The sequence below is a fragment of the Myzus persicae genome, unplaced genomic scaffold (genome assembly GCF_001856785.1).
Source record: "Myzus persicae strain clone G006 unplaced genomic scaffold, MPER_G0061.0, whole genome shotgun sequence".
NCBI lineage: Eukaryota > Metazoa > Arthropoda > Insecta > Hemiptera > Aphididae > Myzus > Myzus persicae.
In genome coordinates, this window is record NW_019103622.1 from 211,102 (window position 1) to 225,979 (window position 14,878).

Consider the following 14,878-nt stretch of genomic DNA (forward strand, 5'->3'; position numbering starts at 1 on the left):
GTTTTAAAATAATCATATTGTTGACACTATCATTTTAATGTAAACTCTACTGTTGGAGTTAAAACAACACCAGATCTTGTTTTAAATTAATATTACTTTTATTGTTCCTTTTAGTTGTTTAATGTTGTTATACTATTATTTACTTTTGAATTTAACAGTGATAAATAAGTAAAGTTAACAACAAGCAATCTTAAAAATATTGTAATTCTATAAAAAAAAATACACCAAGTTCCTTTCTCAACCATCGAGTTTTAAAAGCGCAGAGTTAAGATTTATTATATAGCTATAGGTACGCGCTTTTATAATAAATAACAATTTTTCTTAAAAAATCTGAATATTTCGTTTTAAATTATGCCATGTTTATTTTCTTTAGCAAACCACCCTTTAAATTTTCATGCGTATTGCTTGTACGAAATAATTTCGATATTTCACATATGCTAGGTATCCCGCAACGGCTCAATTTTTTTCTTTACTTCTATTGAAATTAGAATTATGGTTTGTATTTTATAGCACTGATTGATTTTACATTTGTGAATATACTTTAGTCTTAAGTTAAGATATAATTTTATAATCTACTTTCTTGTGTGAACTTCATTTTTTGTTTACTTTAAATCGGTTTAAAACTTTTTGTTGCAAATTATTTCTATCAATAGTTCATGAGGTTTAAAATCTGGAGGACGGAGGTAACGATAGTTTTATTTTTTTTGTACTTAGTCAGTTGGACACCTGGATTATGTTCATTAGTTTTTTATTATTCCGTCCTCTTTTCATTCATTGCAAATAAACTATTACTTATATACAGACATACAGTCAAAACTCTTTATAACGAATCTGAAGGGACCAAGAGATTTCTTTCGTTATAGAGAGTTTTCGTAATAGAGAGGGTTTAAAAAAAACAAAATTTTAATTATTTATGTATAATATTATATATCAAACACATCATTATTTTTACAAATAATGAAAGAATGTAATCGTTCTTGGAAATGTCGGCATTATTGCCGATTATTTTTATAGTTTATATATGTAATAGATACGATAACACGTAAATTGTATTATGAAACATAAAATATTGTTTCGTTATTGAGAGTGACTAATACGTTATAGAGAATGAATTGTCTAATGAGTTATATAGCAAACCAACCATTATTATGTAATGTTTACGTTATATAGAGTTTTTCGTTGTAAAGAGTTTCGTTATAAAGAGTTTTCACTGTATTTGGCAAAACTTCTTCATAATTTAAATTCAAAGAGGAGATATAAATTTGTTGATTTTTCAATGATGCGAGTGTTTTTAACATTTTTTTTGTGTCTGTATATTCACGAAAATTAGTCGATAAAATGCATCGATTTTTTAACTTAAATGGTGGTTTTGGATAGAAAATGGGATCCAGTTGATACTTTTAAAAGATCAAAATTGAAAATGATCGTACTTTTATATTCGAAAAATAATTAACTGGAAAATATTAATTTTTATGCAATACTTGTTTTGACATATTGGTTTTTTGATATAACTTAGTAACGAATAACGATAGATAGTTGAAATTTTCACCAAATAATCGTTTTATTTTATGTACATGAAAAAAAAAATGTTGACTCTTTTTGAGCTATTTATGAACATTTTTAATATTTTTAAAAAAGATGTCGATAAAAATGTTTTTGATGAGTCCATAAAAGTTTGAAAGTTTAATACAAGGTACCTCATAAGTTGTTATAATGATCAATAACACTTAAGAAGTATTAAAAATCCATTAGCAAATAATTATATAAGTAAACATTTTATGAAATATTCAATTTTTATAACCATGGATTACAAATTTAAAGTAAGTTTTCGAAAAAGTAGTACATTTCTCGGAAGCAGTGCGAAAGCAGTTCCCTCGGTGTCGTCGGATAAAACAGAAACAAAAAATATATCGTGTAAGTAACCAACAAATCTAAACAAATATATAAATACAATTTTTTGTGTATATTATATTTCAAGTTTAAATGTATGCGAAATAAGATATTTAAACGAAGAAAAACGATTTTAGTTACTTTATTGGAACTTAAAAATATTATTCATTGATAAGAACTTGAAATTTTTAAAAGTTATATTTATATGCAAAATTGCATTTTCAAATGCTGTATTTTTGGCAAATATTAATTCAGCCTAATGTATTACTATATTTTAATAATAGTAAAAATAACTTACTTTAATTGCAATTATATCATAAGATTTACTTAAATTCAAGGGATCTTGAAAGTATTCTATGTACCTACACCCGGCCGTCGTCACGAATCCGGATATTTTCATAGAACGTCATAAAGGAGCGAGTTTCAGCGTTTTCCACCGATCCGTAAGTCTAACTATCTCGATTCCCCGTCACGCCAATCCTTTGATCGGGTAAGGCGGGCGAGTCGCGGTGTTAGGTTAGCTGATTACTCGAAGTGGGGGTTAATAGGAACGACTTCGGAGGTGCACCTCAGTGCCTGTACTTGGTACTTGCAACTGCTTTGGGCAGTGTTAAGGTGATCTCCTCTTTTTTTTTATTCTTTTTTTATCTGTGTCCATTGTATACGGAACTACAGTGGCATAGTGGATTTCCGAATTTATAAGCACATACATTCAGCTGAAAAAAGTTACGTCAAATTATTATAAATATACCTATATATTTATAAAAATATTAATGAAATATTCAAATGAAGAATTATTTTAAGCTGCTATAGCCGCTAGTGAGTAGAGTAGTAGCCAGTGGGCTGTGACGAAGTGGTCGGTAAAGACCATAGGTAAGTTTTGAAGTATCATGAAAAATAAAAAAGTTATAAATGATGATTTATAGTCGATAGAAAAACATTAGAACTTAGAAGTATACTTCTATTACATAAATATTATACAATTTTATTGATTTTATTTGAATACACCACTTCTTCCTATGTTTTACCCGAGACTAAAATGTACAAGCATAATATGTATAAATATGATGAAAATCCTGATGATATAAATACAAATTATGCATTTTCCAAACAATAAATTTTGTTCGCTAGTTACGACACTTTTATTTATTTAAAAATTGTACAGTTGGATGCGTAGGTTTAGTATTAAACCTTTCGAATAGAAATGGTAAATATAGGTCAAACCAAACACATGTATTTATTGAACCCAGGAAAAAACGACACAGAAAAAAACGTCAAGTAAAAAACGTCAAGTAAAAACGACATATTAAAATACGACAAGAGTAAAAAACGTCAAATTTACTCTTACCTAAAGATCACAGTTATCGTATAAGTAATATTTGCTATAGCTGATGTAAAAAATTTACAAGTTGAAAAACGTCGAATAAAATATCAAAAATAAAAATTAATAATAGTTTTAAAAAATCACAAATATCGAATAGTTTATGATGGAAAAATATATATGATATAAACAATTTGGGATATCTCTTTCCCCATTTGAATATTCTTAAATGTTTATTTTTTAATTTATTTTGTAACTCTGCATAAGTCTTCCCTTTTTTTTTTTTAAATGTCCCTGATGTATTTTGAGCTAATTTTGATTTGTCATTCGCTACCTCCAGTCGGATTTTTGTCATTAATACTCTCATAGAGGGATGGCAATATCCACTGTTGTTGTCGCCTATAGTGGCAATATTTATAGATTATATGAGTATAAAACTTATGAGTGGCTTGTTAAGGCGCGGTCATAGGCTCAATCTGAGGAAACGCTCTGAGCGTACGTTCCGGCAGTCGTTGCTACTTAGATGGGTGACCACCCGGGTTTTTAGCCAAAACATCCTTGCCAAAAGTACCAACGTGTTCCAACTAACCGTTCCCCCCTCATACAGTACCAGGCTAATAACCTTAGTAGTTAAAATATTAATACTAAATAAAAAAATAATAAAAACTTGTGACTTACTGTATTTCTTTTTAATAGATTTAAGTTTACAAAATTGTTATTAAATTATAAAAAATTGTAATTGGGTTCTACCCGTTTAAATTAATAATAAATAAATAAATAAATAATATAATAATAATCTATACTATTATATAAAATTGTAAAGGGTTTTCTACGACCGCGCTAACCGAGGAAACTGCTAATTTTTTTTTCGTGCAGTTTTTTATTAAAGAGGACATCGCAGAGAAGGTTTTAGGCATACATTTAGTCCGATAAAGTTAATAAATAATTAGTTATTATTAATTAAAATAAACGTGAAAATTGAGTCCCTATACCTTTTTTGGTAAGAAATGGTCGCTGACTAAAAATAAATAACAATTAAACTCGACAACAGCAGATGCTTCCAGACTGGTCGGTATCAACGTGGAATAATAAACAATTATTATAATTATGTAGTTTAGTAAAAAAAAAAAATAATTTTATCTGAATAACTATTATTAGTATTTATAATCAATGATGTTACATTAGTTATTGGTAAAAAATAACTAATAACTAATCGAATTTTCACAAAGTGCTTGCTGAGATGGTTGAGTTGCACTTATATCCACTCATCAGCGTAACCACAGTCAAAATAAAGAATAAAATAAAAATAAAAAATATTATTCATATAGAGTATTTACCTAGCTTGGGGTACGATAATAATAATATAATATAATATAATATTCTACCTGCTAATATATTTCTCGCATTATAACAAGTGTATTATATATCATGTATAGATTTGACATTCTCGAAAGGCACGGGATTATTATTAATAATAAAATTTGCAATACGCATCAATTTTTCCATCGACACAACTACACAAGCAATATAAATTTTTTTCAACGTGGAGAACCTAAATTTATATGGCTACATTAACACGAAGACGTGACTAAAAGTGGTCTAAAATAAAAATAATTATTTAACATCCAGAAAATAAATATGAAATTAATATCTGAGAAATCTTGCAATAGCGAAGATTGCCGGTGTCACCGGCGATTTGTACCCCCGAGAATTTTTACCGGGGGGGTAAAAATCGCCTGAGGTAAAAATCGCCTGGCGTAACGGGCGATTTTTACCCACCTTCGAATTTTTACCGGGGGGGTAAAAATCGCCTGAGGTAAAAATCACCTGGCGTAACGGGCGATTTTTACCCACCTTCGAATTTTTACCGGGGGGTGGGTAAAACTCGCCTACAAATTTTTCTAAGATGCAAGAGTTTTTTAACGCATCCACTAATGCAACAGTGTTATGATTTTTGTCCATATTGTCCAAACAAAATTAATTATTTGTTTAATTTATCTACAGTCTACACAACTATTAAAGTCAACCTACCATTTTGTTTTGTTATTACTTATTAATAGGTTTTATAAAATAGTAAATACTAAACATCTTAACATAATATTTATATTTAATATTATTATAATAATTGTATACTACCGAGTACCGATATAATAATTTGCTTATCGAAGTTTCTATTTTTGGACGTATTACGTATTTGTGTTTATAAAAAATGAAAACAAGATGTATACATAATATATTTTTGAACGTTTCTATTAAGCTAAACATCTATTTTTGAATCCACAATACAGTTATAATTGTTATTATTGATATTTGGTATTTACATATAAATTTTATATAGTATCATTATTTGTCCTTAAAATTATTTTATTCGAACATTTCATAATTACTCCTAGCTTTACTGTTGTACAACATGGTTGTTTCATAATATGAATTGATTTATGATATTTTATACCCAACTATTTTGTTCAAAGTAGGTATTGCTGGTTTATTCAATTTGTGTTTATTATTTTTTAAATTGATTTTGAGAAAAGACGTACGTACAAAATAAGGTAAGTAATTTATAAAAGTATTTAAGTATTTTTTGAGCTTTAATAATAACTATAATTTTTAAATAAATTTTTTTTTATATGCATTGAAACTTAATACTTAGCCACTTAACTAAGTACATGATATTAAATGACAACACGTCAAATCTATATTTTATATATAATAATAATATATTACCTACATTGGATAAATTATTATTAATAAATCAATATTTTCTAATTGCTACGTGACCACGTCATGGTACTGCATGGATTTAAATGTTTTAAAAAATAAGAAGCTCTTAAGGCTAGGTGATGAGACATTATTTTACCTATTATTAAATCTACTGAATAATTAGAAATTTGAAACAAATCCAACGACACAATTGCTATTTAAGTAAAAAAAAATAAGTCGAAGCACAAGACCGTGTATATATATTATCATTCAAAAACATTCCCATTTAATATGTGTTAATATTTTTGTATTATTTATTAAAGGCTACAGGTCTAATAAATGGACCAAATCGTTAGAATGAGGACGGCAATAATAAATATAATATATTATATACAATTTATAAAAACTAATAATATACTAACAAAAACAATATGTCAACTCCATGTAAAAAAAAAAATAATTTAATTTAATCTGTTGTTGGGCGTATGGGATAAACAATTAACTCAGACCTATTAATACAGTATATTAAATATGGTAATTTATAAAAAAACTAACGATATACTAACAAAAGCAATCCGTTAACTACGTGTCTACGTGTAAAAAACGCTAAGTGAAAAAAACTTAAAAGATAAATGGTATAAAATGTGTGATATAAGATGGAATCTAAGTAAATGGTCTAATCGCTCTAAATGTGTAAAATTTATATAATATATAATAATATATATTATATTATAAGTAATTAGGTAATCAAAATTTAATAAAAATTGGTTATTTATATTTATTTATTATATGAATTATTTTAACTAAAATTAATCCAAATTTAGTTTACTTGGCCAGAGGATTCAGTCTAAAAATGTATAGCCAACTAGGTACTAAGTATTACCTATGTAATAACTAATAATAATAATGCAGAACCCATTAGGTACAATAAATAAATTTATGAATGGGTGACGGTTCAACTTCAATTGTCAATTCAAAATGAGATAATAACGGGTGGTCCATTAATAAATATCTACACTCATTATTTAGAAAAGTTTCAGTTTTTAAAAAAAAAACTTTAAATAATACCTATATGTATACTATTAGGTAGTTCTTAAGAACTACATTTTGAATTGAGGTCCAATAAATGGCAATTTTTACCCCCTCTCTATAAAAATATCCTTGTATATTACCTATAATTTGAAGGTGGGTAAAAATATACTAGGTTATTTAGAAACCATGACCCCCCCCCCCAGTCACCATCTATTTGCATCAATGGTTATAAGCATATTATTTTTCTATTATTCACTATAGAATTATTTGATTGGTTATTATTTTTACTTTAATTTTATGAAGATCCAGTATGGTTTGTTTTCGTCCATGGGAAGATAACAAACAAACAAATATAAATGAAAATGAAAATGAAGTAAACAACTTAGATTTGTTTGATTGTGATATTATGTATAGTGATATGGTACAGGAGAATTTAGAAAACTGCAATTCTACGAAAGATTATAACAATTGTGTAGACATGGAAATAGATACACAATTTGCAATTATAAATGGAAATAATGTAGAAGATAGTGATAATTTATTTCATTTTAAAGAAACGAGTAAGTATTATTAATTTAGGTTTTTTTTAAATTTTTAGTTTGTTAGTACTTTAGTAGTACTTTTTTCATCGTGCAGTATAAAAATTCTCCAAGAATGTATGAATGTATTTTAGCTGTTTTTTTTATAAAATATTATATTATATTACATGGATATACAACGATTATGCCTACATAATTAATGAACAATACACAAATTGAAATACATTTGCGGGTGTGTGGGTATCTGTCGTTTTGAAGGAATAAAAACGGTTTAATGTTCGACTTGAAGTGTGGTATCTAGTAGTAGTAATTTTTTTTTCTTGCTTTAATTCAGAAAATATTAATTGTATAGACTGATATTTTCAGCAAAAACTTAAGTACACTTTTTAAAGATTCCACATCACTTATAAGTAGTTAATTATTTAGGTAAAACAATATACGACATTTTAACACATTTTTTTTATTAGAATGTGATGATAACATTGATGTTACAAGAAATAATGATATTGATATGGAACGAAAGTATAAGCATGCCGAGTTAAGAGATGTCATGCATTATCTAATAAATAATAATTATCCACTGTACATACAGAAACGCAATGATAAATCTAATTTTCGGAAACAGTGCAAACCTTATGATATTGTAAAAGGAATATTAGTTTATAAGAAAACTAATGCACGTGTTATATTAGATAAAAGCGAAAAAATTAAAATAATGAAGATGATACATAGTGGGTCCAATGAAAGTGAAGAATCATCTGCATTATCATCTCACAGAGGACGAGACACAACACAACGCATGATAAAAAAAAGGTTAATATTGTATTTTACTATTAAATTAATTATTTTACCATGCAACTTGGGAAAAATTTTTGAAAATTATTTATTATACTTAAATTAATTTTTTTAATGAAAAGTGTACCTATATTTGTAATTAAATACAGGTATACAGCTAAGAATATTTACTATACTTGTTGTGGGGAGGGGCTAAGCACCCCAGCCCCCCTAGTTGCACTTATGTTTATGAAATATAAATGAGAATATTATGTTATTGTTAAGGTATAAAACATATGTATCAAGTATTTTTAAAGTAATTATTCAATATATTAATAAATATTTAGATACTTTTGGCCCCATATGGCAGATGATGTTCGTGCTTATATCCAAGAATGTGAAGCTTGCCAGAAAGTAAATCCAGCTACTTTGAAAGTTGTTACAGAATTACAATCAATTGAAGTTCCAAAACAGGTGATGATATTATAAACCAGTTAAGGTTCTAATTAGTCCGATTAAGAGGATGCTACACCCATATGTGTTGTCTCCGTCTTACAAATGTACAGAATAGCAAAAACTGTTTTAAAATATCTCAAATAAAATATATATTATAGTTAGGTATCCCTTAATCCTTTATTTACACAACTGTAAAATATGCACAAAGCCATATTTTACTTACATTTATTTAAAAACAATAAATTATTGATAATAATTATTAGTTAATACCTACTTTTTTAATTGTATTAATATTTAATTGTATACTCAAATGAAAATAAATAACAATAAATTAATAACATACATTAAAAGTTTTAAGTGCACATGAATAATACTTTTAAGTTATAACAAAATAATTAAATTGTTATTCTTCGTCTAAATATCTAATTTTGTCCAAATTTGACTAAATTTGACCTTAAAATATCTATAAAAAAAAACTGTGGATAATATACATTTTAGATTTCTTGGTTACAGTAGATATTAATTACTTACGAGATACCTTGTTTTATATTTTTAATATTAAATTGCACCTTTTATTAAGTATCAAGTATTGTGACCCGGTGAAATATTTTTTTTCGACGGTAATCAAATTAAAAAAAAACTAATAAAAAAAATTTTCAAATTGCTAAATACAAATTTTGCTCTAATACCCTCAAATATTTTTACCCCCCTTAAATTTTTACCGGGGGTATAAATATCCTAGGTTTATTTTACTCCCGGTAAAAGTATACGGGGTTAAAAATTGCCTGTTACACCCTTCTAAGTACCATGTAAATTCACTTTTATACTATAAAAATTCTGAAGTAAAATATCGATGCATTTATCCAAAATGTGATAAAAACAATTATAAAAAAAAATACACATCATAGTTACACAACTTGTTACTTCATTTATTTTGCTGACTAATTATTAGTATTATAAGTATCCATTAAAAAATGAAAACTTATATTTTCAATGAATCAAAACATACAAATTTAAATTATTATAAACTCTGCATTGAAATAAAACTATGTAATATTGCATAGTGTTTAGCGAAATAATGATAAGAAATTCTTACAAACAGTTTAAAAACATAAAATATTAAGAATTTTAACATAATAAATAAAAATATAAATTTGAACATTTTAGGTTTTCCGACAAATTGGAGTCGATCTGATGACACTTCCCGAAGTTGATGGTTATAAGTACGTTGTAGTGGCTATTGACTATTTTTCAAAATGGTCCGAAGCTAGGCCGTTGTATGATAAAACTGCAGTTTCGGTAGCAAGATTTTTGTATGACGATATAATTTGTAGACACGGGTGTCCCAGGATTCAAATAAACGATCAAGGACGAGAATTTTTGAATTCCTTAAATGATGAGCTCTCTCGCTTAACAGGAACTCAACAAAGAGTCACATCAGCATAACATCCCCAGGCAAATGGCTTAGTTGAACGGCAAAATCGAACAATTAAAAATTGTTTACTCAAAGTGCTGCAAAATAATGTAAATAAATGGCCCTCAATTTTACAGGGAGTTTTATTTGCTCACCGAACTGCACAGCATTTCTCTACAGGATATTCTCCATTTAAAATGCTATACCAACGTGAAGCAATACTCCCGATTGATGTTGATGCCTTGATGGTAGTTCGGAAAACGAAGAAGAAAAATGTGAAAATGGTATGATAGAAAATGCATTTAATCAAGAAGATTTTGATAAAACATTAGAAAAAATGATAAATATGAGGAACGTTATGGAAAGCCACGCTAAACAAAATATTGGGGAGGCTCAAAAACGACAACGACTGTCATATGCAAAACGGAACAACACTGGCTATATATTTAAAGAAAATGATAAAGTCTTAGTAAAAAATTTAAGGAGAGATGACCGAAAGGGTGGCTGGAAATATGTACCTTGGGAAGGACCTTATACTATTGTATCAATTAATAAAGGAAATACGTGTACATTAAAATCCAAACACAAAATTTTAGCCAAAAAACAACATTTAAGTAACCTTAAATATTTTAAAGAATCTTCCAACACTAATGAAGTTGACTTAAAAAATAATGTCGTAAAAAAACTAAGAGGAGAAAACGATGAAAATATGAATGAAGAAGTTAATGAAGACTTCAACAGAGGGTTATTTACAAAATTAAATACGTTAAAAGTCGAAGAAGTTAGAAAAATAACACTTAAAGGACTAACAAATATAATGGAAGGAGAATTAGACGAAGACAAAGAAAAACAAATAATTAATGATATGGTCGATAATGATGATGACGTGGTGTGTACGAGCCTTTCAGTAGTTGATAAACGTCGTCGGGTATTTAATCCAATTGCAAAACCATGGAAGATTCTAAAATGCGCACAGTTAAAATTAAACCTAACTAAAGTACTGACATTTAAAGGAAGAGGAAAATTTTTAAGCGAACCAGCAGCAACAAAAAAGATTAAAGGAGATGGTAATTGCCTATATAGGGCATTATCATACTGGATAACGGGCATAGAAGACAACCATATGGAAATACGTAAACGTATTGCTGAGGTACGTAATATGCAATGAATGCAACATGCTATGTAATAAAATGTATCTATTTAAATAACACTTTTTTGTACGATTTGGTTTTAAATTAATCTAGGTGGTTAAAACTAATAAAAATATCCACAACTATATTGGCGGGGACGATGACATTAGCATTTATTTAGAAAAAAATAAAATAGATAATGATGGTAAGATTTATTATACTAACTTACCCAAATACAAAACCAAAAATGCAATAGAATTATCAAGAACTAATTATTTTTTATATTTATTTTTAAAAACATTTTGTGTAATGTAAAAATGATTTTTTTGTAGGTGTTTGGGGTACTGATGTTGAAATTTTTGCTGCAGCTCAATTATTAAAAACATCAATTTATGTTTATGCAACAACAACAAATACATGGCAACTTTTTAATAAAAACCTTAATTTAAAAAAATATATTTATCATACAGAACGATGCATTTATATTAGAAACATAGGTAATGTACACTTTGATGTGGTTCTAGGTGTTGTATAATGTAAATATTTTTATTAAGTTATCAAGTGTACAAGTAAGCTAAAGTAAGCTAGTACCTATATTTAAAATCAAATTTTAAGAAAAATTGCCAGAATCATTCGTTATTTTATTAATTTTATTTCATACCCTTATGTATTCTTCAATAATTAATAGGTTTAGATAATTATTTAATTTTAAAATTTTTGGTGTATCAAAGACGCTTTGTTTATTAATTCATACAAAATGAATACCTACCTTAATAGGTGGACTTATGCATATAAAATAGTCTATGTACAAAAATATGTAGGTACATACATTTATTTATTTATCTACCTATATTCAGTATTCACTGATATAGTATATTATGTATTGCATATATTGGGCACGGACAAATCTGAAATCGGGGACATTTTCGTGAATAAAGGTATACTGTTTCAAGTGAGCAGTACACAGGATTACAATCGGGATTACCAGTATTATTTTAAAATTTTAGTTTAAAAGTAATTATAAAATAGTATTATATATAAAAGAGACTACAATTATGTAGGTAGTAAAATTACCTCAGCTACGGTAAAATTTGTTAGGCAAGTAAAAATAAATTGTTACGCTACCCAATTTTTAACCCAGGTGATTTTTACCCACCACGGTAAAATTTGTTGGTGGGTAAAAATCGCCTGTTAGGTTAGGCGATGTTTACCTCAGGCGATTTTGACCTCCTACAGAATAAAATCTGTAGGTGGGTAAAAATCGACTGTTACGATAGGCGATTTTTACCTCAGGCTATTTTTACCCCCCTGTAAATTTTACTGGGGGGTAAAAATCGCCTGTTACGGTAGGCGATTTTTACCCACCTTCGATGATATAGAAAAAGTCTCTCAATATCTAATTTCAACCATTCGAGAAACAATAACGAACTCTTTGGCGCCAACGAATTCCAACAAACTAGTAAAATCACCCAGTTATGTGTATATTGTACTAACAAACTCACATAAAATAATTGATTAACAAAAAATGGCAAGCAAGCAAGCTAGAAAAATGTGACAGCTAACCCATTATCCTACATTATTGAAGCCAAAAAACTTTAGCTACCACCGACAGCGAAACAGATAATCTATTCGGAATTGATCTCTCTGCATTTTGTCAACCTTATACGAATTTAAAGCCTTAAGTGATATATGTACATTAAAAATATTCAAACATACCTAAGTAGTCTACTTACACTGCCACTTTCGAGAAACTAATCACACCCGAAGTGTAAAAAATCTCCAGGATACAATTTAATAAATAACAAAATTTTAAAAAATTAAGGAATAAAACCATAATTTTCCTTATTTTTTTCTTTTTTACGTTAATTTCATTGTGCTATCTCAAATATTTAATAGTAAATTAATCTTTTTCGATTTGGTTATTGTTTCTGAAGTCAGATGCTTCAGGAATAGAGTTTTGTGAGCAGTTATAATCGCCCGCCTGTAAACTCCTACACGAATAACCTTTTAAAATTTTTACCTGAAAATCAAAAATACTGTAATCTCTAACATGAACATTTTTAACTGAAAAAAGGTGGTATTCTACACTCCAACATTTTTACTTGAATACATGGTTTTGGTATAGAGAAGCTCAAAAAGCTAAAAATGATCATAACTTAAAAATTTGAAAATAATAATCACAAAAATATATTTTCATTGATGAAATACAAATACTTGAATAGAATGTAATAATATATGCGCCAGCTATTTATTATGACATATAACCTATAGCAGAGATGGCAGTGGAGGTAAGGGGGGATATTAACCCCTCCCCCCCCAATACATTTCTAAATCGGCCCCTGGGAGATGGTATACCTTTCTTTATGTACGATTTTATACGCCACTTACAATTCAAAATGTTTAAAATAAATCAACGATAGTATGGTATCGAATATTGTCCAATATTGATAAAATGTAACAATCTCCTTTGTATTGGTAATTCCCGAACAAATTGGCGTTTATTGCCGACACTAAATTGGAAAAAAAATTAATTTTACTTTTTTGCAATATTTGTTTTTTATTTTATATTTTATAGGAGTCAGCACTATCTTTTGTAGGAGTTCACACTATCTTTCGTAGGAGTTACACGATGTCTATGTAGGAGATTACCTACATTTGTATTCCCCTTATAATCGATCGGCATTCGTACTTCAAAATTATTTTATAAAATACCAATCATTTTTATTATATATTATGTATTTTAATTTCAATTTTGAACAGAATCTGAAAAGTTATGTTTCAAGAAGCATGAATTGTTTCTCTTTAAGGTCTGATGTGAGTTTGACTATCATAACCTATAGTAGAATTATTCATATTCTCGTATACGGTTGAAGGGCTCGAATCTTAACAGTTTGGTCTTTATATTACTTGTAGTAGATTTATTTTAATGAGCTGTCTGTGTAATACAGCTACTTTTACTGTACACATTTCAACATTTGGTATTAAATTGGAAGAACATGGTAAAATTATCTCGTAGACAAAGGTCATAGATCACTATTCTTAGCAGCGATAAACGTGATTAAACGCCTACATATATTATTTTATAACACTGTAACTGAACTGTTACTGGACTCGCATTTTTTAAATAATTACACTTGAACGTCTGTGAGTCAAAATATTATGTACGATAAGTTAAATAAGGTTAAAGTTAGCTATTTTTATGTAGTAAATTTGCTCGGGATTTATCACCTATTTTATATTAGTTGTATATTCTTCTGTGATTCGAACACTCCAATAATATGTAGTGCTCTCTGAACACCCTATTTCTTACGTATCACAGTATTTAGCAGATAATAATATTTTTTTACGACATGATTGAGTAAATTTGTTGGCGTATCAAAGGTATGGCATATCAGGCTGGATCACTAGCTGTCTACCTTTAAGCTACTATAGGATCAAACACTCAACACTCATACAAAATTATTTCTATAATAATTTGATTATTTTAAAAACTTTAATGCCCATTGCAAACGCTTAACTAGTGTACAATTTTCGTTCGTCACATTTGTACTGTCAGTTTCACAGATAAAATTTGTACATAGTAAATACGTGAAAATAATAATTTACAAACTGCCGTCTGTCA

The 14,878-nt window shown here is 27.9% G+C and overlaps 1 protein-coding gene across 1 annotated transcript; it reads left to right on the forward strand.

Moving 5' to 3' along the window:
- The first annotated feature begins 10,463 nt into the window (after positions 1 to 10,463).
- On the forward strand, positions 10,464 to 11,791 carry LOC111034936. Its single transcript, XM_022316381.1, has 3 exons — positions 10,464 to 11,276; positions 11,371 to 11,461; positions 11,589 to 11,791. Exons 1-3 carry the CDS (start codon positions 10,464 to 10,466, stop codon positions 11,789 to 11,791), a joined length of 1,107 nt encoding a protein of 368 aa, XP_022172073.1.
- Positions 11,792 to 14,878: the final 3,087 nt, after the last annotated feature.

Excerpts from the sequence above, each read along its gene's own strand:
- LOC111034936 (XM_022316381.1), top strand. The coding sequence starts at position 10,464 with ATGATAAATATGAGGAACGTTATGGAAAGCCACGCTAAACAAAATATT. Across the intron at positions 11,277-11,370 it reads TACGTAAACGTATTGCTGAG|GTGGTTAAAACTAATAAAAA; the intron begins GTACGTAATATG and ends AAATTAATCTAG. Across the intron at positions 11,462-11,588 it reads AAATAAAATAGATAATGATG|GTGTTTGGGGTACTGATGTT; the intron begins GTAAGATTTATT and ends ATTTTTTTGTAG.